Here is a 27,774-nt window from a genome sequence, read left to right as displayed (position 1 = left end):
GCAAGTCTTTTACTGTCATGCCATCAAAATAAAGGTTTTCATTAAATATATATTTTCCTTTCATCATCAAATAAGTCACCACTTCACAATGTGTGCTGGGCTTTGGGCCCAGACTTGCATAAGATTCTCAGGGCTATTAGCAAGAACTTAAGGTGCACAAAGAATCTAGGTTTTTACTAATTAAAAAAAAAATCGGGGCAGTGAAACAAAGCAACTAACATTCTGCTTTTTACCTGAATACCTGTAATACCAGGACTGTGTGCTAGGTAAAAGAATTGGTGTATGCAGAGGATAATTGATATATTACACTGACACGCTACTGTTCAAGAGACTTAGTAACTTTTACTTACACATTGGTGCAAGCTCCTTTTTATGCCATTCTGAACACAGAAGCTGCCTATTTTGTCTCTGTTAATTTTGGCTTCCCCCTTTCCATTAGTGAATAAACATTTTATAAAGTCTACAATGGCAGGACTAGTTTGAAGAGAATCTGCAGCCCAGACACAGAAAGAAACACTGTTCAGGGGAAAAATCAGTATGGAATACAATGTTTAAAAATAGTATGGAAATGTAATTATTAAGGGTTCAACTTAAGGCAGCACAGGAGCTTCTAACATTTTCTAACTTTTAATTTATTAACATTCAAAAGGCAATCATATTCTTTAACACAGGGAAAAATGTGTAACTTCCTAAGCAAATTGGGAAAAAACCCCTACCTAGAATCCCACCACTGCATGAGCATCAACAATCATCAGAGCACTGAAACATTTGCTGCTTAAGCAAGGGGACTAACTGATAGCGCTAACAAGTTCTCATGTTTTCTGCAAACTGCTCTAGAGATAATGTACCTTCCCTGTAGGTTTCTGTTATTTACTGATAGCAGAGTAAGAGCGAAATCCAGCTTTCCAGTTTTATTCAACATCGTGGAAAGGTGTGTTTAAAGAGCACCTCATTATCCATTTGATTCTTCCCACAAACAGTCACACACCCACGTAAGGTCTTTTCTGTTCTTACCCCATCGTGGCTTCCAGTCCCTGTGTACTGGTTTTGGCCCAGTGGTTTTGGCTCAGTTACTTTTCTTCACAGCAGCTCATATGGTGCTGTTCTGGATTTGTAATGAAAACAGTGTTGATAATACACTGATGTTTAGCTATTGCTGAGCAGTGCTTATATAGTAGAAAGGCCTTTTCTGCTTCCCACACTGCCCTGCCAGCAAGCAGGCTCGGGATGCACAAGTTGGGAGGGGACACGGCTGACCCCAACTGACCAAAGGGATATTCCATACCATGGAATGTCATCTTCAGAAATAAAAACTGGGAGGGTGAGGTTTGCTGGGGCTGCCTTGCTTGGGGATTGGCATTGGTCAGCTGATGGTGAAAAACTTGGGTTTCTTGCATTCCTTGCTTTTCTTGGGGTTTTGTGTTTCCTTTTTTTCTTTTTACTGCCTGAACTGTCTTTGTTTCAACCCACAGATTTTCTCACTTTTAACCTTCTGATTCTCTCCCCCATCCCACTGGGAAGGGAGTATGAGAGTGGCTCTGTAGTCTTTAGTGGCTTACTGCAGTTAAACCTCGACACCCTGTCCTATCTTCCTTGCCTGTTCAGAAAATTATTTATCCCACCTCTTCAGGCTCCTTGTGCCAGTCCCAGCCCTTCGGCCAGCTGTTCCTACTGCCCACCGCGCCCTCTGCCCCACGCCACCTCACCAATCCCAACCGAGCTCCCGGCACAGCCGAGCCGAGCTGTGGGATCTCCCGGGCACCCACGGCCTCCCCGGCCGCTCCCCACCCACCGCATCAGCCGCAGCACCCGCCCAAGGCCACAGCCGCCATTTTGCCGCAGGGAGGCGGCAGGAGCCCCGGGCAGGGCAGTCCTGCGGCACGGCTGCCCGGAGCCGCCGGCCACTGCGGTGCCCGGCCGCAGCCCCGTCCCCCGCCGGGCACTCACTTCTTCCGCCTCTCCCGCCCCAGCTCCAGCCCCAGGCGGTCGGGATCCGCCGCCCGGCGGCCGCCGTCTTCCCCCATGGCGCCGCCGGCCCCCGCCCCGCGCGCAGCCCCGGCGCCGGTGGCCGTTGCGCGGGGTAACGGGCGCCCGGCGGAGGCCTGAGGGAGCGGCGCGGCCCGGCCGCCCTCCCGCGGCGGCGGTGTGGCCAGAGGCGGGTGGTGGTCCCGGGCCGCGGCCCGATCACCCCTCGGGGCGGGCGACCCCAGTGTCCGTAGCCGCCGTGGCACTCCCGCTGCTCGGGGCAGGCGGGGGCCGGCGCAAACGCCCGCCTGGCAGCCGGCATCACCTTGTCCTCCTGTGGCCGTTGCCGTTCAACCTGCCCGCGTTTGTAGCAGCTCTCGTCCGTCGCTGTTAACTGCCTCTCGTTCGATGGGTTTTTCCTTCCCTCTGTCCAGGGAAATCCCCACCATGTGGCTGGAGCAGCACCAGAAATTAATGGGACAAATACAATACAGTTTTGGCCCAATAAAAGAGTTTCGACCGTGTAGGCCAAGTTTTTCATGACCTGGGAAACACAATTATGTGCAGATTTTTTTTTAAACACTTCTTTTGGATGGAAAGTAGCACGGTTTTAAATAAATGCTTTGACCCACATGTGAAGGCAGGCACAGCACTGCGAGGCCTGGTCTTAAAAGAGTGCCTAGCCTGTATTTTATCACCCTTGATAATTGTGATCTGTGCTGTGCATAAACTAGTTTGCAAGAACCTAACTTGAGACAGGACAGAAGAGTTTAGAATAATGGATCTTAATCATCACTGATCAAGTCAATGGAGTCAATTAGTCAATCTATACTAATATTTTAATTGTCTTGCAATGGTCTGGATTCATGCTTTGAAACTGCATTTTTCAAACAAGGGATTTCATCTGGGTTCATGGCTTTCTCAAGGTAAAGCTTTATGGGGTGGATTGCATTAATCTAACAGCTTAATGCCACAAGAGTGGCATTGCTGTCAGGTTCTCCCTGTTACCTTCTCTGTCTGCTTCAGTGCCAGCTCTGACATTCAGGTAACTCCCCAACAAGCCAGTACAGCTCATGAAACCTAGAAAACTTACATCAGGAAAAATGTTTAATGTTTGCAGTTTCTGTTGATGAGTGAGCTGACATGGTTCACCAGCTGCTCAGAAAAGCACCAGAGTTGATAAGAGGGACAAACTGGGAAGGATTAGTGTGCTCTTAGATCAACTCACGATTTCATGGGCCCTAGTGCTCACTAGAGGAACTAGCAGTTCACTTTCTCAGGAAGGAGATAGACTGTAATTTTGCTTTACCGGTATACTGTGAAAAAACAAAGGGTGTAGTTTCTCAGTTCAAGGAATTCCACTGCATGAGTAGCAAGCCAAATGCAATAGCCCTACAGCTTGTTGGGTAACAGAGGCATTGCTTTCAAAGATTAAAACAGGAGTTATGTATTAGCATTATTTTAACATAGCATAAATCAGCATTGCCATCCAAAAGTCAGTCCTGAATTTTAGTCCTAAAGTGGTAGTGTGTGACACTGAATGGGCCAGTCCAACACCTTACTGATACTGCAACAGCAGGGTCACTGATCCGGCAGGATCTAGTGTCTGGGGGTAAAACAGAAGGATGGAGAGTGAGAAGCTTGATCATAAGAAGTTGTCATTTTAATTTTGTTTGGTGATACATATTAGAGCAGGAGGTGATTTTTGACAGTCTCAAGTTATAACTGATTCTATCATCTAATCAGTGAATTACCACTTGAGGTGTGGTTCGAATTAAAAATTATCTGAAATACTTTAATCAAGAAGCAACTTTAGAAGAGTGCTGCAGTGTAACTGCATTTAAATTTAGCTGCTCATTTTGCCTTCAGGATTTACTGAATGCTACCTTTTTATGATACATATTGAAAACACATTCCATACCAAACCAATAATTTAAGTAATGACTTGGAACTAGGTTAGCATTCATAACTGAGTGTGCTGAATCTTAACAGCAAAGGTGTTAATCAGTAACCATTTTTCTTGTTACTAGTTTTTGTGAAGAACTGCTTCAAGATTAACTTAACCAGCCTTCCGAATAGTTCTCAACTGGAGGGCACATTTAGAGAACTTAGAAAGATCCCTGGAATCACAAGGAAGTCTGAGAACAGAATGCACAGAGTAACTGAGGGCTGTATCCCGGCCACAGTGTACTCTCTCTGCCCCAGGAGACTTTTCTTTGACCTCCTCTCCAGGATACTTTCAGGTCCCAGCCTCAACTCCGGGATTACTAGGTAAACTAAGTAGGTAAGCTCTCAGGAACTAGGTCACAGTGCATATAAGGATGAGCCCAGGCCACACGGGTTGGGTTGGCACAGGACAGCTGGTATAACTGCGTGCTTTGCCACATGGTTTGGGAACTGGAGTGGGAGAAGAGTGAAAGTGTTTTGTGGACTGAGGTCTTGTGTGAGTGTGTAAAACTTCAAAACATCACTATTTTTAACAATCACAGCAGTAACATAGCTACACTTGCAACACATGAGATTTTTCCTCCATTTCTTTATACCAAATAAATCAGTTAAAATTAGATATATGGATACCTATAAAGGTACTTTCATTGTTATAAGGCTTTTAATGTTATTTTTGAGATGGAAATTTTTAGTAAGAAAACTTAGGAAACTTGATCACAACACAATGTGGTTTGAAAACAGAATTTTATACTTAAATACGTATCTTTGGATTATGTGAATTCAATAAACAGTTGCTTAAAAGCAAGGTAGACCTGTTGCTGAAGACAAACATTTGGATTATGACATAAATTAATTTTTACAAAGTAGTTATTTCTGTGGCACCAGTAACTAGGGTATGATGACTGGCTGTGTGTACAAGGGGAAACTGGTGGATGTTGTGTATTTTGACTTTACCAAGGATTTTGATGTAGTGTCCCATAGTACCTTTATAGCCGAATTGGTGAGTTATTGATTGGGTAACTGAGAAATAAAGTTGCTGGAAAATTGGCTGGGCCATCAGGCTTAAAGTGTGGCGATCCGCAGTATGACTGCTTGACTCTGGGCTCAATACCTGAGCCGATACTCTTAATTCTTTATTAACATCCTGACAGACTGAGCGCACTCTCAGCAAGTTTGCTGATGATGCTGAATTGTGGGGGAGCGGTCACTATGCAGGAGGGTGGGGTTGCCATTCAGAGTGGGGTATACAGCCTGGAGAAACAGGCTGCTGAAAGGAACCTAATGAAATTCAACAAAAAGCAAATGAGTCTGGCATTTGGGGTGGGAAAAGCCCATGGATAAGTACAGGCTGGGGGTAGTAACTAGAATGCAACTTTACAGGAAAAGGCACAGGGGTCCCCAGTGAACAAGCTGACCACGAGCCACAATGCACCCTGCAGCAAACAAGGCCAACAGCCTCCTGGGCTGCGTTAGCAAGAGCATAGCCAGGAGGTTGAAGGAGGTGGTTCTTCCACTCCATTCAGCGCCCGTGGGACCACATGCTGGAGTGCTGCAGCTTTGGGCTCCCACACAAATCCTAAGGGCTGCCTTAGGTCAGGGGCTGGCACACGTGGCCTATGTTCAGTGTGGAAAAGAGAAGGCATAAGGAGATAGTGCTGTCAACAGCTACATAAGAGGAGGGTGTAGAGGAGACAGAGAAGCCAGAGTTTTCACCAGTATGCACTACGGAAGGATAAGCAGCAATGCACCCGAGTGCATATAAAAATTTTTGGCCCAGTATAAGGGAGAAATATTTAACTTTACCAGACTTAAACTTGGCAAAGGTTGCCCAGAGAGACTGTAATCTCCATCCTTGCAGATAATCAAAACATGAGCAGAATTAGTGCACAGCACTGTGCTCCAGCTGGACCTGTTTTGAGAAGGAGGGTGGGATACAGACCTCTGTAGTCTGGGACCTCTGGAGGTCCCTTCCAACCTACACCATTCTGTAGTGAGCTGGTGTCCTGGTTTCAGCTGGGTTAGAGTTAATTTTCTTCCTAGTAGCTGGTATAGTGCTGTGTTTTGGATTTAGGATGAGCATCACGTTCACAACACACCAATGTTTTAGCTGTTGCTGAGCAGTGCTTACACTAAGTCAAGGACTTTTCAGCTTCTCGTGCTGCCCTGCCAATGAGGCTGCTGGGGGCACAAGAACTTGGGAGGGGACACAGCAAGGACAGCTGACCCCACCTGACCAAAGGGATATTCCAGACCATATGACATAGTGCTCAGCATATCAACTGGGTGGAAACCTGCTCAGGCACTGGCTGGGCATTGGTCCATTGGTGGTGAGCAATTGTTTTTCATTTGCATCACTTGTTTTTCTTGGGTTTTATTTCTCTCTTTTTGTTATTTTCCTTTTCATTAAATTTATTATTTTATTTCAATTATTAAACTGTTCTTATCTCAACGCATGAGTTTTCTTACTTTTACCCTTCCCATTTACTCCCCCATCTCACCAGGAGGGGAGCGAGCGAGCATGGGGCTTAGTTGCTGACTAGGGTTAAACCACGTCAGCTGGTCAGCATGTTTTAGTGGAAGGTAGTTTTACTAGAAGGTAGTTTTACCAATTCTTTTTAAAGGATTACAGATTTAGTTTGTTAGGGAATATTAAGAAATAGGCTATCCCAAGGTGTTTTTAAATCAGCATTAAACAAACTAACCAACCCTTGGAATCTAGAGAAATCCATTCAAATGCAGGGTTTTAGACTTGAGGCAACAGTGGTTTATACCTACAGAATGATGAAGATGCCAGAGACAGCAGTAGTTTAGAATGACTTGGAGGTCATTAAGAGTAACCTTCTCAAGACAGGATTTGAGATCAATATCCTAGAAGAAAAGACTCTGAATAAATTAATTTAGAAATAGCAATGCATTAGGAAATTGGGTAGCAGTTCACTTGGTAAACAGCATTAGGAAGACTTACTTTTAGGACTGCCATACATCAGATGTTCAGTGTTCAAAGAAGAAACAAACCCCAGCTGGGAGTAGAAAACAAACCTAAGATATGAGGCTTAGGGAGCTTAGTGTGTATAGTGTGTAAAAGGGAGAGCCGAGATAAGGCAGTAAGTGTGCGAAGGCTGTTGTATATGGTGGAGGAAGTGGGGAGAAGCCTATGGATTTGCTGACCTGGGCCCAAGTAGTGACAGCTGTAGCAGGGTAAGTTCAACAGCATAATACTTTCAGCAGTGAGAATTAACTGAACTTTAGAACAATGTAAAAGGGTGTATCATAGAGAAAACTGTAAAATGGGGTAGTATTATTTAAAAAAAAAAAAAGCTTTAATCTACTTTGAGACAAATTTGAGAGTCCATGTGAAGAGAACAGCAGGTTGAACAGGACAACAATGCTTGCCTGATACTGAGGGCATTTAAGTCTTTTTTTCCTCAGTATGCTACAACTTGGTCTCTTGAGGACAGTAACACTTTGATCTTAACTGTTGTTTTAATAGAACTTACTGTTCTGATGGTTTATAGATGAAACTAAAGGGCATGAGTTATATGCAAAACCAAAATGGGAGGGAGAAGGAAGATACAAATGCATACATCCTGATTGTAAATGCAGTTCATAACAAAAATGCTTCTGCTACTGTGAAGTAGCCTTGAACTGGTTACACTTGCTGGCAAGTGACAGACTGTAGTAACAGAAATTGTTGTAGTGTACTTTTCATGGACCTTTTTAGTCTGAAATATTTTAAACTCTAATTGATGAGCTTGTTTCTAGTAGGCATACCTCAATACTGTTCTTTTATTACTTCAGAAGTCCGAGTCTTTCCACTCACTGATCCATACAGTAGCTTCACATCATAAAAAGGCCAAGCACAGATTAACCAACTTTAATTTCATCTTTATTTCCACAAATCAAAGGTACATTTTAAGTGGTTAGACCCTTTGTTTCACATTTCTCAGCCTAAGTACACACCTACAGTAGCTACCACAAAATGTGCACCTATTACCATTCTAATAGACATTAGTTGTTACTGTATTTTTTCAATATGATGCAAATATCATTTGCTAACAACCATTTATAGTTATGTTCTCCATTTACATGAAATGGAGATAAGTTGTAAATTGATGGTGTTCTGTTTGCTGCAGGTCCAGCCAATATTATGATGTGTAGCAGCTTTAAAACTCAATACCGAACTGTTAAAGTAGCAGTGTAAAAGCATCTCAAGGGTTCTACGTATGGAGTTATTTCACACTGCACTAGGAACAGGATGAAAAACCTACACAGTAGTGTCTATTCTATTCCACACACATCTCTTCATTAGAAGGGCTTGTCTTCATACTCTCTAAAAACCTACCTTGTGCAACTATGAATTTAATGGAATAAAGATGCTGACTGTTAGAACTACTTGTTGAAGCAAATACATAATGTCTTCCATTAGGAGGCCATGATATATACTCTGAATCTTTCTGGATTGGCCAAAAAGTACAGAATGCATAGAAGTTCCTAGTGTCCTCTATAGAAACTTTTTACAGAAAAATACTTTAATTTATGAAAAAAACATACTTATCCTCTCTTAATAAAAATCTCAGTTTCAAAGAAAATTTGTATATTCCTTACGGAGTCAACTGGAGAATACATTTTTCTAGAGTTGTAAATACCCTCTTTTAGAAGAAATCCTTGGTATCTTTGGTTTGCTTATATGCTGGAGGGAAAAAAGTTTTAAAGGGATTAACTACCTAGTAACCTGAGGTTCATCTTTCATCTTTCTAACATGAATTTTGGGTGAGATTAGCTGTTTGGTAGCTGAAAAGGGCAATTCTCTACCAAACAATGAAACACAAAGCTTATTTTAGTAGTGCATATTAAATAAGACAAGGCTGTTTTAGTAAAACTAATTCTTAAGGATGGTTAAAAACCAAAACTAGTAATCTTACTTGTTCCAGAATTAGTAAGCCTATTTGTTCTATATCACCACCTTCTTTATAAATATAAAGTATTACAAAAATATTCACAACAGTATTTCTATATTAATTTATTATTCCACATTATATTTTGAAAAAGTGCTTACAGAGGCAAGTTTATTAACTGCAAACTCCTATCATTCCAGTTCTCTAAAGCCCTGATCAGTTGTTTAAAACCCTTGTTCAATACACAAGGAGTTAAGACAACTTTCATTTGTCCTTCTACAAATGCCCTCCCTACTTTTACATTTTCATGTCAAATTAAGTAATAGTTGCTTGAAAAGTACAGTGTGATTTGTGTTAAATCGCGGATTAGCAATATAGTTACTTCTAAATAGGAAGTTTCATCTCTAATGTAAGGCTTTGAGAAGTATTTCATCAGTGTAATTTTTTATCCTCATCATCCAATACATTATACTCATCTAACACAGCATGGCCGGTTTCCTTTGCAGTTTTCTTTACAACAGCTTTGATACCAATATTGTCAATGTTAAATGCTGTCACACCAACATTGATTGCAGAATTCACAGCGTTGTCTGTAGCATGGCCAGCATCATCTCCGTACCTTAAGAAAAACAGCAGTTTTGTAGATTTGTATACTTAGTATTTTAATCTTCACTGGAATTCTTTTGAAAGCAAAAATGCAAGCATTACCAAGAACAAATAATGAGCACACAGCCTGAATGCTTAAAGAATAAAATTAAAAATTACCAAGCCATGTGAGCAAGGGCTGCTCCTCTATCAGGCAGATTATTCTTTAAAGATACCAATATGCTTCTGCCCTTTTTCCTCAAAAAACCTTCCAGTCTTTCTCCCTCCTTCCTCTCTCATTTTGAAGAGTAGAAGGCTTATCTATAGAACCATAAGCGTGGGAGAAGTTGTGTGCAATAACCCCCAAGTACTTTTTCACTTAAGTTCTTAGGTAAAATTCCTGATACCCTCTATATCACCATGTTAAGTCTGCACAGCTAGACCCTTGCAGCTGCTAAACCTTCTCAGTCTGCATCAAAGGTGGCAGCACTGAGGAGGGAGGGCAAACACTGTCCTACCTCCTCACCTGTACAGAAAAAGGGACCAGAACCACCTCAGGCATATTTTTTGTGAACTGGTACCACCACTGCCAGAATAGTGCTTGGTCAGTACTTGTCCTGTATCACCTCTGCCTGTGTCTACATGGCTTAACATGATACCATGTCTGGTGTAACAGCAACACGTTGGCACGTTAGTTCAAAGTCACAGAAGTAGACTCACTGAGGTAGCGCACCACTGTGCTCAAGCAAATTAACTCAAGGCAGTCTAACAGGTCTCCTGGGTACACAGAATTGCTGACACAGCTATGCTCGTATGTTGGACGTAGCAAGGTGCCTACAAAAAAATTCCGTTGTGCAGTGAAAGCTTATCTGAAGTAACCGGGAATCAATAGAGTGGCAAAGGGGAAGAAGCGAAGCGCGGGAGGAAAGGAGATACGAAACCCCTGAAGGCTCAAGAAAGCTATCTTAAGGATATAATAAAAATTACTAAGAGATAAAACCTCTGGTCTCTCCACTGGGCTGTGCGTTCAGCTTCTTTATGCTCTAGGGGGCAAGTCAGCGGTCTCATATTAATTACTAAACAGTGAAGAAAGGTGCACATCTACACCAGTATAGAGAGCATACTGAAGGAGGACAAGAGTAACTCCAGTTGTTCCAGGCAGCCAGACATTTCCCCAGAGCGCACTGTAATTGGACGAACCAGGCCAAAGGGAAGTATTTCTGGCAGCATCAGCATCCCAGTAGTTAGCAGAGTTACTTTTTCCCTGTGCTTCTTATGACCAGAGATTCTTTGAGGACCTCAAAATAAGGCTAGAGAGAAGCACAGAACATCAAAGAATCCAAAAATCTATCACATTATCAGTGCAGTAGCCACAGCATAATAGCTGGAACCAACAATGAAACCTAATAAAAAGAATTAGTGCTTTTTTGTTTGGTTGGTTTTAATTCTCTCATAGAGTAACAGCCTTGAATCACCAACATCAGATCTGCAGATCACAGAATTAATCTCACAGCAAAATGTAGTATTTGTCAATTTATTAGTTATTTTCACCTCAGGAACATCAGAAGCCAGTTTTATATAGCATTAGTAAAATAGGTAACCTCATTTAAAGTAAGACTACAGCTTATCCAATACAGTTAGATTAACAATTTCTTAATATTTGATAATGGATTTTTCAGTTTGCCCACCTCAATTGCATCATTTGTAACTTTACTTCTTTTTTTAAGAAAAAAGTTGGGCAGATGTTGATACTGCAGTTATTTAAACTGCCATAAAAAACCCACCAAGGTAGAAGCATGATACTTTGGCAGAAATATTACTTCTGAAGCTACATTTTCTCCCAATTCTGATCATATGATAAGCATCTCTTTATAATTCCATCCACAAAGGTATTGTAGCTAAGTTTTAGCTCAGTTTTTTGTTGATTTAGAGACACTCTGATGATACCCCTTTAGCTTTGTTTCCATTAAGTGGAATTTAGCTTATTCACTGAAGTATTTTGAGTGGCAGAAACCTTTGTCACTGAAGCAAAAATTAGCTTCCAAAAGAGATGTAGAATTTTAATACATTTATATAGACAGATTTTAAAGATCACATATCAAATATTTCTAACTGTAATTAACTGCAGTTTAATTACTTATTGTTTTTCACTCTTAGTGGCTGTTGACTGCAGATCTCCACATTTCCTATTTTTATATCTAAAACAAAAACATTAATGTGAATTTATGTGAAACGAGTACCAGTACAATACCTTCTGACATTCCTACTGAAAACAAACATTATTAATAAAGCAGCACTGACTAGAACTTCACTGTCTAGCCTCCTATTTGAAATGCACCACAACACAACCCCGAATGCCAGTCCACTTAATACTGTATGCTGATGTTTACCTTGTTGCCTTCTGCTAGTAGCCTGTATGCACTTTCAGCGATCCTTTTTAATGTCTCTTTTGCTACACTTACCACCGATTCCATTTAACCTACTATTGCACTTTTTTGAGGGGTGCATTTCATACGTTTTGCAGTTACTTCAATATATTCCCTTATTCTCCACAGCATCTTCCACTACATGCACTCAACTTTGGTCTTTCCATCATCTTAGTAACATCTTAATCGCAACTGTTATTATGTTCTTCCCCTATTATCTTTTTCTAAGAACATCCGCGTTTTGCAAGTTGAGGCTATCCTATTACTGCTGTTATTGCTATTTATGCCATATATTTCCTTACCAATTTTCTTTTCTATACCTCCTCACTTTAGTCAAACCTGCTGATAGATGAAATTCTTCCATCTTTATTAAATTTAGCCAAGTTTACATAAATTCAGGTTCAGAGCTGAGAGGTTTAAACCAGTAACCTTTTTTACCATGACATTATACTGTAGAGCAAAGATATAAATCTGAACATTATTTGTAAGATAGCCTGAAGCTGTAATACTTTTCGAAGAGAGCTAAAAAAATACTTACCACAATCATTTACGTATTTCATATTTTTACTTACAGGAGGTGCTCATTACTGAACACTTATCTGCTTTGCTCTAATTATGCAGCATGTGATAAGCTGCTATTTCATCACTTAGCTTCCCTACACTTCCATAAGCTTTTTTTTTCCAGTATTCAAACACAATGACAATATGCTGTAGAAAATGAAACCAATCAAAACATAACTTACTTGTATTTGACAGTTTTTACAGTCTCGGTTGAAACACTTTTAGCAATGCACTTCGCTGCACTTTCTAAACCTTGCCACACTGTTGCAAACCCTGAAAAAATTAACAGCTTATTTGAGTTCATAGCGTTGAAAAGTATGCAATTAAAAAAGTATAAGGAATTTTTATTACCTTGAATTCCACTTGCTGCTACCACCAGAGCACCATCAAAAGTGGATTTGCCATCTTTATCTTTCTTAAGGGATTCTGGAACTAATTTGCTGCCATGCTTCTTCATGTGTGGAGCCAGCTCCTTTCCGACACAGCTTGCTATGGAACACACTCCCTCAACTACCATAAAACAACAGTATGCAGATTATTTAGTAAGAACATAGAACATCTTTCTTTAAGAGCCCTTACTCCTAATTAAAAGTAAGCTTCACTGAAGTCTTAAGTGTTACTTTTATTTAAATACGCTTATTTGAAAGACAGACTTTAACCCATGCTTAACTACCCAACTGATACCGAAGCAACCTTATTTTTCCGATTCTGCACAGCTCCAATTCCTAAGAAACAAATAAGGTTGGTCTTACGGCTAAAACACTTGAAAAGAAATACATACACGTCTCGCACTCAAATTTCAAGAAACTGTTTCTATTGCTTTGTTATTCCCAACTTGCAGATGGGGAACAAGCTGTTTCTTTCCTGACTGGCCTTCTGGAGAAGTCTTTCTTACCACCATTCCAGCTCTTCAAAGTAGTTTTATAACATCCAGCACAATTTGCTTTTAAACTTGGATGAGTCACTAGTCGCTAAGTATAAACATTAATGCAGATAAATAACAGAATGAAGTTACTGAGAGCTGCTAGGGTTACCAAGCACCTGTGAACACCAAGCTGTTTCTATCTGAAAGTTTATACATAGTCTAATAGACTTGTTTCCGATGTGCATAGTTAAAAATATGTGCACACACGTTCTCTAGTGGTACAATATGTTAGTAATCAGTGACAGTACATAGTTATCAACTTAAGAAGAAAAGAGACACACCATTTTGAATCAACTGTCTAAAACTTAGAAAAGCGTGCTGAACTGAAGAATGTACGGACTATTCTTTTAGGAAAGGAAAAGATGCCTCAAGGCTATATAATAAATACTAGTCCTAAAGCACGTCTCTCACAGGGGGTAACTAGGCACAAACTACTGATCTCTGGATTTCATCAGGTCAATCTATTTAGTTCATTGGCTAGAGAAACCAGCTCTCATTTTACAGAATATTTATTATTTAAGGCAAAAGTACAACATACTATGAGATGGAAATTTTTACCTAAGAACTGGCTGACTTTCACAGCTCCTCCTGTAGCCTGTTTTGCTACATGAAGTCCCTTTGCCACAGTTGGGTTGACTTCTAGAGGTTTTTCTTCTGGTTGAATGTGTTCTCGCAGTTTAGAAGCTCCTTTGTGGATAGCTTTGCCAGTATATTCTGCTCCTTTTATTAGGCCCCAGCTTACCCAAGATGCACCTTCAAGGCAAAAATTGTTTTTTCTTAGAATGTACAATTTTACAGACAATGATTCCTACAGCTTTCCCTCCTCTGCCTCTGCAACACTGACTTTAGAAAGATTCCTGATGACACAGTCTGCAATTATAATCTTCCCTGAATGGGCCAGCATGAATTCCTGCAGTGATTTCTGCTCCTACACCACCCACGTTTTTTCAATTCACTTTAGTTAAGTTTAATACAGCCAGCCCTCATCCAAATGTCAGCTTCATAGAGATACTCAGTTTTTTAATAGCTATCCAAGGTCCAGCTGGGTCACAAGGGACAGAACTGCACATCTCAATGCTATTAACATTCTGAAAATGTACAACCCAACCCTCTAGCCCTCCTAGCAGGTTCATGGGTACTACAGTTGGTCATTAGTGTATTCCAACGGTTCTCAGAAGTAAGAGAGTGTTTATCTGCAGAAATCACAATAGATGCCTGCTTTAATATAACTGCTCATACAGGAGTAAAATTGTTCTATCATAGTGGTTTGAGTCACAGGGGGTAATATCTTAACATACAGTCAAATGAGGAGCCTAACTCATTCGCAGTGAACAAGACTGTTGGGAATGGATTTAAATTCTGCACTGTTTTTATAAAGCTTAAAGTATCCTTTAGATGATCACAACTGGAACTGGTGAACAACTACTTCTGACCACTCAGCTTCTACCAGCACACATGCATTTAGGAGTTTTAAATGTTACTTACAGACGTTTATATTCAACACAATCCTCTTATTACAACAGTACCTGACAAGATTCCATGGGCAACTTTCTCACTCCACTCTGGCAACTCTTTCTGATTTTCTGCTCCTTCAGGTTGTGGTTGGATACGTACAGTCTGAGGCAAGTTAACTGTATCACTAGAGGCTTCTGAAGGCTAACAAGTGAAAGTAAATACATGAGAACCTACTTCACAACATATCATCAGGATTTCTGGTTTAAATCATACAGCTCCATTATCAAATAATGCTAATGTTGCATATTCCTTGGGTAAGTGTACAGAAACCCAAGGGAAATTTGTGATTCAATTACTTTTGCACAGAAATGCTATGCATTCAAAAAAGCTTATGAGACAGCTCAGCATTTTCTGTACACTTTCTTCATCCAGTTACAATGAAAAGATTTGCTTGCCAGTATGGCCATATGGTCAAGTAGCTAAGTAGGGAAAACTTATGGTGCAAGTTAACTAGCAAAAAAGAGACAAGACTTGTGCATCTACCATTTTTATCTTCTCAGAGGGAAGTCAACTCTGTTGTTATTAAATATGGGAACTGCAGTCTTTGGTCAGAGAATCCAGCTGCACTAAAAGAATGCAGCTGTTCTCGTTGTTTTGTGCCTCATCCTCTCCTCCCAAATTCAAAAAGAAAAGACATTATTCATTCTATGTGCTGTTGATGCTTTTGCAGACTGGCACAGCCAAGGAAGACATCAAGCTGTGCATGATACTGCTCCCCATTTAAAGCTGGGTGGATAGGTTCTGTGTGATTTCATGTCAAATACTAGTGTCTGGAGTAGATGTTAATTATTCAAATATAGCAACCACCACTACAGTCTGGTTAGTGCTTCTAAAATGCGTAACATCACACAGTTCACAGACAATGTATAATTAAACTTTAATTACAGAAAGCAAAAAAAATGTAATAGATTTAGGATTTTGTTAAGATTCTATTTTTAGGACTTTTCCAATGTAAAAGTAAGAAACCCTAACACTTCAAGTGGTTAATGATGGATAGAAAGAAAAAAACCTTTCTGTTTAGTCCAGAAGAGGCTAAATGAAAGCATTCATGGGTGAAACCTATAAGCAAAATATAATACACAATATAATATTTGATATTACATGGAATTCTTAGATTCCCCTGAAATATTTACTGGAAATAAAAGCAGGGTATTGCACAAAGATGACTGTTGCAATAAAACAAAACAAAACCAACATACAAAACAAAACCAACATTAACGGAAAAGAGTAGATTAAGACTTAGAAGGTTGCTACGCAGGTGGTTAACAATGTATCACTGACAGGTACCCTATCATCAATTACTGCCTAACAGCAGTGTGAAATCTCATGTTCAAAAAATGTTTTCAGCATGTGACCAAAACACTGTGGGGGGTGGGCAGGAGAAATAACCTTAATACACACCTACAGCTGCAAAACAAACAAAAAAATCCCAATAACAAAACCCCAACAAACTATGTTCCAGACATAATTTAGTTACAGCACAGTTTGGGTCACTATGGAAAAACAGTCAACAAGACTTCTAAGGACTATACCAAGGAGCAGAAATGGATTCTCTAGTAAGACAGGTGACTCAGTACTATAATTACATTAAATATAGTTGTTAATTAGATCCTCATGAGTACTATGTAAAACAGACATATGAAGTGGCCATCAGACTAGGCTCTGAAATATTTGTGCTATATCACAGTTTTTAAAACACCAGAAATCTGCTAGTTCGCAAAACGTGGTAGCCTGCAGTAACTGAATCAGCTCCTAACAAAACAAACAAACAAAACCAACAACAACAAAAAAAAGACCACCACAGAGCACAGCATACATTGCCGCTGTCAATCAAGTCTGGAATCTCAGCAGTTCTAACATGTATTTCAGTGACAATTTTTTTTTTTTTTTTTTTTTTTTACTACAGAATGTTTGAATCACCGTCCTGGAATTTACCTGGACTTTGTGGCCAGACATCTGTTTAAATTTATCTTCAAAATGCGCTCTCTCAGTTGCTGGGAGCTCTGAAGATAACCCTACTCTCTCATGGGATCCTGGCACCTGTGACATCATATCAGGGAACATTAACAAAAACAGGGAATTTTAGGACAATAAGGAACTAATGAGATATCAAATTTGAACTATTTGTATGCAGGAAAGATGACAGAATTTTATCCAGTAAGTCCTGCACGGAAACATCACATAATTCTGTTGTATTTTTTCCTTTGAAGTAAAAATTAGTGGCTTCCTGTGCTAGTGAAATTCCCTGCTGAACTCAATAGAACTCTGCCCACATGGCATGCTGAAAACTGGTCCTTCATCATCACTGCATTGAAATCTTGGTGATTCAACAAAATTCTATTTTTCATGAAAAGATATAATCTTGCTATGAGCTTTTAAGTAGTTATTGATTACCATTCTTCCTGAAAAATGGTGCTCCAGTGCTCTTACAGTAACATTTTCACCTTCTTTCTGTTCGCTGTATCTTATTGCACCTTTGTTAAGACTACTTTTTTTTTCTATTTACTCTGTCAACATCTTACTGCAATACGGCACTAGATTATCTTATTTTGAGATCCCATTTGAAGGCAGATTTTTGAGGTACACACTACTTTCACAGGTCTTCTCTGGAGTGGCTTAACATTCTTGAACTGTAAACACATTTGGGCACAATATTCCAAGAATGGTATCATCAAAACTACACATAAAGCGTGTGCATGTGTCTGCACACACACAGGAAGAAATGTGCTTTCTCCTGAACACAGATTTTCATTTTGGGTCCTATATTATCTTTTGGAAAAATAGGCAGAATACACAAAATGGTCTCCAATTCCTCTCTGCGCTTACAACTTAGTATTTTAAAATTTCTGTCCTCCCATCTCACAGGGATCACAGTTTCATTACTAGGTTGCTTAATCTTGACTCTTTAGGTACTTCTCAACTGGTGATCTTAACAAGCAAGACACAGAACTCTGTAGTTTTACACAACTGTAAATGGAAGAATATAGACCATTTACACCTTTTCTTATTGGCTTAGAACAGGCAGCCCAGAGATTTACTTGGATTCGAAGGTCAGACATCTGTTTTAAGAGATCCTCAAACAGCTCTCTGTCAGCTGCTGGAAGTTCTGAAGACAGCACTACTCCCACGTAGGACCCTGGTATCTGGGACATCGTGTCAGGGAACATGTAGACTCCAGTATTGCAGCACAGAACAGGAGACTGGTTACACATTAGAGGATACAACCAGTCACAAACCTAGAAAAGATAAGTACATAAAGGAATTAAAGGATCCTTTTAAAAAGAAAGGCAGAACGTACTGATAAGCACCACAAACTTGATTTTCCATAAAGTTGAATAAGAAAAATAAAAAAGCCTTATACTATCTTGGAAAAAACAAAAAATCTACATGACTGTGGAAATATCATTCTTGATTAGTTCTGACAGTCTAATATTGAAAAAATACTAATTTTCACAGGACTAGAATTCAGTCTGGTATTCTCTTAACTGAGGTCTAGTCTTGAGGCCCAGATGTAGAAGTAGATGAAAGGCACTGCCAAACAAGTCAGGATTCACATCACCTGCAACTTCCTGTAGATCTCAGGACAGGTTTATGTGACAGGATAAAGAGAACGTATGGCTGTCACTGGCTGACTGTTGAAAGCTGCTAACACAGGTGGAGGTGAACCAGCAGACCCAAAACCAGGAAGCAGTTTTTATTTTCCCTCCAAGTTTCCCCTTTGCTGATGAGACTTCCGACAGCCAATCTTAGCAGCAACAAGGAGATCCAAAGTCAGAAACCAGACCAGAAACACAATGTATGTTACAGAACATGCCCACATGAAGCAAGCACGGACTGAAAAAATCCAAATAATGCATCTTTTTTATTTGTAGCTCAGAGTCTGGATTAACTCGGGCCCTCAAGTTTCAAATTATCAAGTTGTCCTAACTGCAACAGCTTATCTCTAGTTGAGACTGGAGTGGGTAGTGCACAACCCTGTTTTACACTGACGTGTTACAATAGGTGAATCAACATGTCTTCTCTATGTGAGGAAAGGGAAGTTAATTTTATGAAATGAAAATACATGTTAAGTCAACTCCTTTGGAAAACAGAATTCACCAGAACAATCAGCATCGACAACCTTGGGAAGACACAGAGGTGATTTTCACAGAAGAAGTCATAAAAGTGTACATTTACAGAAAACCATTTTTCCAACAGCTATAACATCCTTCATATTATCACACAGAGATTTAGGCTCAGAAGAGCAAGAACTTAAGAAGATTGCCTTTTAAAGTTTTATGACAGTTCTTGAAATTTAATTAAAGGAGAAAATTATCTTCCTGTTACCTGAAGAAATGCAGGTGGACGATTCTGGGCCGTCTCACTATCTGTATCCAAGAACTTCACAATGCGTAGATATCCAGGATACGAAGGAGCACTAACCTGCCCATCAGGAGTCACAAAGAATATCTGTACTCCTTGGGGAATCAAGATCAGCTCATCTGCATCCACTCCCAGGTTTTCAAGGGGAGGTGGCTGAGTACACTTACTGTAGTAGTCCTCACCTACAGAAGAAAACTCCCCAGAGTCTGTGCCATAAGACACAGTAAAATGGCCATTGGTAGCTTGAGGAGTATAGGCAGGAGGTGCTTCATTTGGCAGACAAAGAGGTTTTGCAGATGATGGACTCATAGCTGCAGTTTGCCCCTGGCTCACAGTTGCAACACTTCCATCTGCTGCAGGTGGCTGACGTGGTAGGAACAGAGAATTAGGGGCTGGGGGTCTTTCTGGCTTTTCTTTGGAAGGAATGGATGGGTACAGCTTGGACACCCCAGCAGGGGCATCCATTGCAGCAGGACTTGCTTGTACGGGTGGGGTGTTTTGTTCTAGAATGCCGAGTCGAGCATGAACGTTTCGGAGCGTCTCCCTCATCTTCTGTTGCATTTGCCTGGCAGACTCCCACTGGGACCCGACACATGCAGGGCCCTGCGATGGAATGCTAACTCCTCGGAGCAAGTGGTCAAGCCCTTGCTTATAATAACTTCTTGCCTCTTCCTTCTGACCCAGTTCATCTGTATTCAGTCCTTTATTGATAAAAATAAAGGCTTTCCTGTACTCTTCATTAATAGCTTTAATATTTGCATCTTCTTGCATAACTGGACCCTGCAGTTGTTCCATTACTGCAAATTAGAATAAAAATTAGTAAGAGTATCCATAAGATGAAGCCAAACAAAGTTTACCTTAGAACAAAATTCCTTCCAATTGGTTTCTAATGATGACCATACTGTATATATTAGCAGAAAGCTATCTAGTTGCTTGGTACAGTGTCTGGTAAGTTATGGTAATCTCAACCTTCAGATTTAGAATACATGATTCCAAGACAGCAAGGAATTTATAATCATCACATCTAGTTACATCACAGACATGTATTTCTTAAATGTTAAACATCTGGAGAATACGGACATGCCTGATACTAAACTTTCCATCTTAAAAAGTATTAAATCAGTAGGAAATAGTAGAGTAAAAAAATAATTTAAAAATCTAACTTAACTTTTGATAATATTTTTTAAAAAATCTCTAAGGTATTAAAAAAGTTCAGTTAACATTTTGTCTATTTAAATAAAAGATGAACTCAGTACATTTTTATTTAAATAATTTAAGGGAAAGCACTCAACAGATTTAAACATATTTTGATAAACTTCAACTAACATCAACACACAGAACCGGCAAGAAAATACTCTGAACAGTTAAAGCTGTGCTTTACAAAATGAAAATAGGGAATTACTTATTTCCTTTACAGTGTTTATAAAGTGAGAAAGACAACTGGTGTTTTCCCTTCCTTGCTCCCCGGGTGACAAAAACTTGGAAGTATCAAGATGTACAAAAGGTTGCAGGTTCTGTCTATCTTGGAATGTATTCCTCAAACTGCCTCATGTGTACTTCAACAACTGAAGAGCCAAAAATAATCCAATAGTTTTATCTGAACTCTAAAACGCGTAAAATCACTGTTTCAACTGAATGCAGGTCTTCAGTCTTAGCCAAATGCAGCAAATACAAATCATTCTTGGACTAAGACAGTGTTTACAACACGCAATGTACAAAATTCCAGTGGTATTTTTTCCTGACAATGTTGAGAGGCATTGTCAGTTCAGAAAAATCAGGTTATTATACTAGAAGAGAATAATGATCATGAACAACAAAAATAGGATACTATATAAAAATGAAAGAGCATGCATTTTCAAGAAACCAATGATTCTCTGCTGTAAGCTGGATGGAAGAAAGGAGAAAAATCTAGCGACATCTGTCAATCACAATGATAGCAAGCTACAGAAAACATGGGGGTAAGTAAAATCCAAAGTGAAAAAATAAAAATACTTCCATTACACATACACCATTAATGCCACTGAACACAGCATTGGTGAGACCTCACACAATGCTGAGCCACATTCAAGAAAGCTGCACCAGAATAGGAAAAGGTGTGCAGAAGGTTACTGATTTTTTCTGCTGAATCAATTACTTTTCCTTTGAGAGAGGTAAGTTTGGCTTACCAACCCAATAAACCACTAAATCAAATTGGATTAGTCTCTATAAATATACTGGATGAAAAGAAGAAAGTAAATCAGGAAAGAAGAAAAGAACTATTGAAGTCCAAACTTTTAATAAAATCCTGAAATAGTATCTACATTTAAGTTTATTTAACGTCTCTTCTTGTTTTAGTCTAACTATCAATAAAGTAAATATATATATATATAATCTGGAAAATATCCTCCTTCTATGCCAACAAAAACAGAGAAACTTAAGAACTGCAGGTTATAAAAATATTTTAAGGAGGCCAAGATGGAATACCGTGCTCTACTCCCACATCCTTTATGATGAAAATGCATACAGTACTTATGTGACTAATGCATCTGCAGTCACATGACAGAAGTGCCATGTAATCTGGAACACATCTGTATTTTTATGATGCGACAGAATCCAATTTCATGCAAAAGACAAAATGTGTGATTTCAGTCCAATGACAGACAGGTCATAGGAATATGACAGGGATGGCTTGAGAAGGCAGCCCATGTGGAGCAGATCAGCAGTGACTCAAGCCACCAGGCTCACTGCCCATTCCCCATCACGTAGCAGAAAAACAGATCTTGGGCTGGAGGGGATTTTTCTGGTTGACTGCAGTCACTTGCTGCCAACAGGCTCGGCATCTTTGATTAAAGCTGAAGAATGCTACCAGCATAAAAATAAGCGTATAGTTAATAGCCACCAAGGACATCAAGTTCAGAAGTTAGAAGCATACTCACCAGCACAACAACAAGCAATTATAATGGAAGTAACTGGAAAGAACTCTAACAAGTTTGCAAATACAGCTCGATCCTTACATGAAAGATTATACTTAACTATGTGATATATATTTTATGATCTAGACATCGACCACTTAAGATATACATAGTCAAATTATTTGCTAGCAAAAAAACCTAGGGACTCCCAAACCACATCATATTGGGTCAACACTTGTATTTGCTAATGAAAAATCCCTTTGTCCTTTTAAGAAGGGTTTAAAGGTGAAAAACAATTTAACAGTAAAGAACTCTGATTTAAAAATTATTGTAGGTTTCCAAAACACAGAAAATGTTTAGAAGACTGAGACAGACAAGTTTAACCTATCATCACAGTTTACTTCTTTATGAGCAAAATTTAGTGTTCTGACATTTTTAGTGCCTGTGTATCCAATTCTGTAAAAAGTCTGTTCTTAAGGCTTACAGTGAACAATTCATTTGTTTGAACACAACTGCAGTACACAATAGTCTACTCTGTCTCACGTTTTTTGATTTGTTTTTGCTGGTGGGCGGCTAAGGCAAAGATACTTTACAGATTTTAAATAATTCTTTTGCTAGTGATCATTATTATATAATCATAGAATGGTTTGGGTTAGAAGTGGCCTTAAAGATCATCTAGTTTCAACCCCCAAGAAGAGACATCAGGTAAAATTCTAAAGGCATAGCTACATTTCATCTTAATCGTGAATTAATTTACTATTCACTCTACGCTCATCATACTGCCAACACCACTGTTCTTGCTAAAGCTCAGTCTTTATTAACACTAGAAAAGGTCTGAGAAAATGGAGATGTCAGCATGATCAGTGTATATACAGCACTAGTACGTGGCAGAGATACAAAAGCTGTCTCAGCAATTCAGAAGAGTGCAAGTGTTGAAACTCATCTCTGATTGATTGAAACATCCCAAGTTTACAGTGTATGTACAGTACAATTACCACCCAACTATGCATTTGGGTGCACTCGGAAATGGAGGAAGGAATTCACAGTAGATTTTAAGTTTAACAAGAGATAACAGAAAGTCATCCTGAAGAGCTGAATTTAATTCAGTCATTAATTTATTAAAATTAATACAAAATAACGGATGGTATAAGGTAAATAAGCAAACTGGATTGCTCCCTCACAACACAGGAAGTATTCTCTGAAACAGAACATTTACGAAGCAATCTGTTCATATGCAAGGAAGATCCTCAGTCAGTGTTATTTTCAATGTATGCTCTTAATACGGTATTTAAGTGCCCTGCATGTTTTAATATTTATCTGTAATCCATTTCTCTGCACAACGCAGAGTCTTATTTCCTCTGTTTTAAAGCTGGAATGAATGTCAAAGTGCATATGAGAGCACCACAAACCAACCTTTGGTCCTGCAGCTGGTACAGATTGGCCCAGATCTGTACCACGTAGTGCTGAATAAGATTTAGAGGAACTTGTCCTGGAGAAAGCTGGTCCAAAACAGCACTAAGAAAAGAGCTAATGGGCACTGTAGATAATCACAGATTAATCCTGTGCTCGAGCTCATTCCTTGGCCCTTTTTCATTTATCAGTACAGATATACTCTGTGGTTTTAAGTGACTAGACCAAGGGAGGCTACAGTGCAACAGGGAAACTTGAGTTCAGTTTGATACTGTAAGTTAGCATCTCAACTATCGGGCTGACCATCCTTCCTCTGAAGCAGCAAACCCTACTTCATTAAAAAATAATGTATATTTTAAAAAGAAGTAGCTCAATGGTAGATCTTACTGCCAGAAGGTAAACATTAAGCCTAAAGCTTATTAAGAGGATTAAATATCCTGACTGACAGAGGTAGGACACTCTTTCCAACTCGCTATTTTTGAAACCTGGGTGGCGTTGGGGAGGAAAAAGCAAAACCAAAACAAGCCCCTTAATCCAATAGCTCTCCCTATATGACAACAGTTTTTCTATCAGCCACTGATTTCAAAGGTGAAGAGGATGAAGGAGAACTACATGCCGACAGAATTGTTTAAGCCTTATTGCTGTAGGGAAAGAGCAATTAAGAAAGCCTTAGTAACTTTCAAGAATTGAGAACAAGCTGAATTAAAACAAATGTTATAAAGGATTTAAACCAATACAAGCCAGGTACTAGCTGATAAATTCACACTTTTTTTCTTTTAGTTTATTTAATTGTTTAAAGTAGACCTTAAATTTTTCATTAAGTGGTGGCCTACTGCTAGTTTTTACGCAGCTAAGGCTAGATAGTATCACTGACTAGATAGCAGAGAAAGTCAGTGATCTGATCTAACATGATAATTCTTACTTTCAAAATTACTAAAGACTTCAATAAACTCCCATCTTCTGACATTTCAACACATACCATCTTCTCAGGCTGGTACCCCAGCACCTACATTCACCCACCCACTACTGCTATCTCAAGCAATTTTTTGTCCAAATAAATGGACTTCCCTCCTAACTCCTTGGTCTGTATTTCCATCACATGCTCTCGAACACAGAGCTTTTAGGCTTTGAGTGCCTACCTGGCACTTCCCTAAAAACGAAAGTGAAAAACCAGTAGGGCAGATAATTCTCTTCATCATGCAGCTGTGCTGTCCAGCACTTGTATTTTTCACAGCACTGAAGTCCAAAGACATGGTCACTATCTACCATCTGTGGCCAAAGATTCTGTCAACATCATGGAAAATTTAGTTTTACGCAAGATTGCTATTTAATACTTTTTCATTAACTGTGTGCCTGCCAGCTTCCAATCTCTGCCAATTTTTCCATATTCAGACAACTCAAGCCCAAACTGTCCGGCATGAATCTTTTCAAAAAAGACAAAATACAAGGCGCGGTTTTCCAAAGTATTTTGACAAGTAACCTCTCAGTTCCACGAGGAGACACTCGAAAAATTATTTATCATGGCTACTTTAACCTGGCCTAATCACACCCCCCCGCCGCTGCTCCCCCGTCTCTCCCTGGCATCAGAGCTCGCGTTGGTGAGGCGGCACCTTCCCCTCACCAGCCCCGACCGCCGCTCGCCCCGCAGCGCAGGGGCACGGAGACTCCCAGCTCCTCCGGGGCCAGCCCGACCGCGCCGCCGAGATGCGGGGCCGCCGAGATGCGGGGCCGCCGCGCCTGCCGGCCGGCCTCCACCGCTCCTGCAGCCAGAGGACCCGGGCGCCGTCACCACCACCCCCCCAGGCCCTGCCCGGGCCCGCGCCCTGGCTCCCCGCCGCTCACGCCGCCACCCCCGCCCCGCGCTGACCGCAGCACCGCCCCCCCCCCCCCCCGCACTTCTCCGGGAGGAGCCCCCGCCAGCCCGGGAAGGGCCGACCCCGCGGCCGCGCTCACCGCGCCAGGCCCCGCTCGCCGCGCCGAGCCGCGCCGCACCCCGGCCCGGGCCGCCTGCGCCGCCACCTCACGGGTCAGGCGGCAGCGGGCGGGGCCGCCGGCACGCGACTGGGACGTCACCGAGCGCCCGTGGCGGGGGCGGAGCGGGACGGGGGGCGGCGGCCGCCGAGGGGCTGCGGCGGCAGCTGGGAGCCGGCGGGCCCGTGGTGGCTTCTGGGCAGGGGAGGCGCCCGCGGCGGGCGGGAGCCCCTCGGCAGCGCTGTCTGGGGCTGGGGGCGGCGGGCGTGAGGAGAAGGGCTTCTAACAGCTTGGTTATCTTGCTTTACCAGTTTAATTATTAAAAGGTGTTTCATGTTGTTGTGATCATATTGGTTGTGACCCGCGACCTCCCCCGACTCCATCTCCTGTCTCCTGTCAGGAAGAAGGAGCACACGCTCTCCTGCCGCTCCGTCACCCCGGGAGCGGCGGCGGCCGCGGCCTGGGCCCAGGCGGCAGCGACGGGGGCGCGCGAGGCGGCGGCGCAGGCACCGCCTGGGCTGTGCAGGCAGGCCTCGGGGCTGGCCCTGCCGGACACGCCGGGAGAGCTTGCGGTCACTGGGGCTTCTAGTTAGGTGGTTGATAGCAATATTCAAAAATGGAAAAATAAGGCCTAAAAGCTATCATTTTGAAGCTTAAAAGTCTTCCCTTTTATGTCACATTTCATACTTCATTTTGACTGTTAATTGTGACAGAGTGACTGACTGCTGTAGTCAGAGAGATGCCCTGTTGGCAGAGGTGGCTGTCTGCAGGTGAGGCTCATTCCACATCTGGGGAGGGGAGGGCTGGCTGCATCCCCCAGTACTGGCTCCTGAGCTATGGGAGGGATGAACTGCATTTCTGCACCGGTAGTGTGACAAACCAAAAGAAAAATGGTCTCACTAAATTTCCAGCACCTGTTTTAGAACAGTGAACACCCATGTTCTCAGTGAAACTTCCAACTTCTCAGTGAAACAGCTGTTAGACTTTCTGAATATAATCTGGCAGTATATTATTTATTCATCACTTTCCTAATCAATGCTAAAAACCTTCTGCAGCTTGACTTTCACATAGAAAATTTCTAACCATGTTAAATCTAGCAAAGGTGCATTCCATGGTGCACAGTTCTTCCCCTGAGCTAGCTCTTCCAGAACTTGCTGAGTGCCAGCCCCGTTGGAGCTAATTAACTTGCTTTCTCAGGTACTGTCATGTGTATGCTTATCATGAATCAACCTTTAATATGCTGAAGGCCACAGACCTTCATAGAATAAATTCATAGTGAACATTGTGTTTAGGTAGTGGCAGCCCTGTCCAGCACAGTCCTGGAAGATGGGTTTGCTTTTTGGCCTCGCTTAGCTCTGGAGTATCTCTGGAAATGTCACACATGGTAGTTTCTAGCACAACATCTATTTAGGAACTCTGTGACCCCAACTTCTCACTTGCCTGCTCTTCATTCCTTTCTCCATTGACAAAAAAAAGAGAACCTGGAGGAGAGACAAGCTGTGCACAAATGGGGGAGAGTTCCTCTCTCCAAACAATGAGAATGACATTTGCACATGTAGTGTAGATGGATGAGGGTGTCATAACATGGTTTGGGCAGGTGGAGAGGACCCTAAACATTGTTTTAGACCCATGATAGGTTGGGCTCAGGTAAACAGATAACACTGAATTATGTGGATATAGGCAAGACTTACAAGGAACTAAAAAACAGTTTTACAAAGGAGAGTGACACTCTTTTTTCAAGCAGTGTTGTTGTAAGTCAATAGAAAGACTTTTTAAATTATTTTTTTTAACCATGCACGTGGTCAGACACTGGTCATGGTTAGCCCAGGGAGGCCATGCAACCGCCATCCCTCGGGTGTTTGGAACCCAACTGGACAAGAGTCTGAGTAACTTGGTGTAGCTTCAGAGTTGGCTATGCTGTGAGTGGAGTGTTGGACTACATGGCTTTCAGCAATCCCTTCAAGCCTAAATTTTTCTGTGATTCTATGAAATAAATGCTGGTCTTATCCTTAAACAGAGAAAAACCCCAACCCCAAAACAATCAAAACAGTGGCCTTAAGTGGATTCCTAGCAAGGAGTAGGAACAACAGACAATTCTTCATCTCAGAGGACTTCTACTTCAGTTTGGTTGCTTCTTAAATACATGCTTTAATCAGAATGTAAAAATAAATTAAATAAACCAGCTGAAAGAGTGCTGAAACACAGGTCAGCCTTGAGAAGATGTAAGTGATGAAGTGATGGTAGATTGTTTTTTTATTTCTGTAAGAGCAGAAGCTGCAAGTAGTTTATATAGATCAGTTGAGAGGGTGTCTCCTAAAGAG

At 41.0% G+C, this 27,774-nt stretch overlaps 2 protein-coding genes across 6 annotated transcripts in view; both read right to left on the bottom strand.

Annotated features, from left to right (window-relative positions):
• The window catches only part of CCDC169 (coiled-coil domain containing 169), a 33,116-nt gene extending 30,732 nt beyond the window's left edge, over positions 1 to 2,384 (bottom strand). The window contains exon 1 of one of the 2 annotated variants that reach the window (XM_074861020.1): positions 2,291 to 2,384. Coding sequence is in view for 1 of the 2 variants with exons in the window: in XM_074861019.1 (XP_074717120.1) it covers positions 1,948 to 2,024 (77 nt within the window). In the remaining variant the exon portion in view is untranslated. Of the gene's footprint in view, positions 1 to 1,947; positions 2,045 to 2,290 lie in introns of those variants that run through there. The other variant, XM_074861019.1, reaches the window with a different exon arrangement.
• A 5,392-nt stretch (positions 2,385 to 7,776) lies between these two features.
• SPART (spartin) lies at positions 7,777 to 25,578 on the bottom strand. 4 transcript variants are annotated; one of them, XM_074859812.1, is made up of 10 exons: positions 25,436 to 25,564; positions 19,146 to 19,978; positions 17,858 to 18,055; positions 16,755 to 16,859; positions 14,831 to 14,960; positions 13,863 to 14,057; positions 12,731 to 12,889; positions 12,562 to 12,652; positions 11,530 to 11,590; positions 9,290 to 9,426 (listed from the first exon to the last, which is right to left on the bottom strand). In XM_074859812.1, exons 2-9 carry the CDS (start codon positions 19,974 to 19,976, stop codon positions 11,530 to 11,532), a joined length of 1,770 nt encoding a protein of 589 aa, XP_074715913.1. In that variant the 5' UTR covers positions 19,977 to 19,978; positions 25,436 to 25,564; the 3' UTR covers positions 9,290 to 9,426. The 4 variants fall into 4 exon arrangements, with proteins under 4 accessions (XP_074715911.1, XP_074715910.1, XP_074715912.1 ...); XM_074859810.1 differs by lacking the exon at positions 11,530 to 11,590 and having other exon boundaries at positions 7,777 to 9,426; positions 25,475 to 25,578; XM_074859809.1 differs by lacking the exon at positions 11,530 to 11,590 and having other exon boundaries at positions 7,777 to 9,426.
• Positions 25,579 to 27,774: the final 2,196 nt, after the last annotated feature.

Source organism: Strix uralensis, chromosome 2 (assembly GCF_047716275.1).
Source record: "Strix uralensis isolate ZFMK-TIS-50842 chromosome 2, bStrUra1, whole genome shotgun sequence".
NCBI lineage: Eukaryota > Metazoa > Chordata > Aves > Strigiformes > Strigidae > Strix > Strix uralensis.
The sequence above is the reverse complement of the archived record's forward strand: the minus strand, read 5'-3'. Positions and strand labels throughout refer to the sequence as shown.

What these genes read in the sequence shown, in the direction of transcription:
- SPART (XM_074859810.1), bottom strand. Translation starts at nt 19,976, where the DNA reads ATGGAACAACTGCAGGGTCCAGTTATGCAAGAAGATGCAAATATTAAA. An exon ending in TGTCTGGCCACAAAGTCCAG is followed by an intron (nt 14,961 to 16,754) that starts GTAAATTCCAGG and finishes TTCACTTGTTAG; the next exon opens with CCTTCAGAAGCCTCTAGTGA. An exon ending in GTAAAAACTGTCAAATACAA is followed by an intron (nt 9,427 to 12,561) that starts GTAAGTTATGTT and finishes GTTTTTCTTAAG; the next exon opens with GTACGGAGATGATGCTGGCC.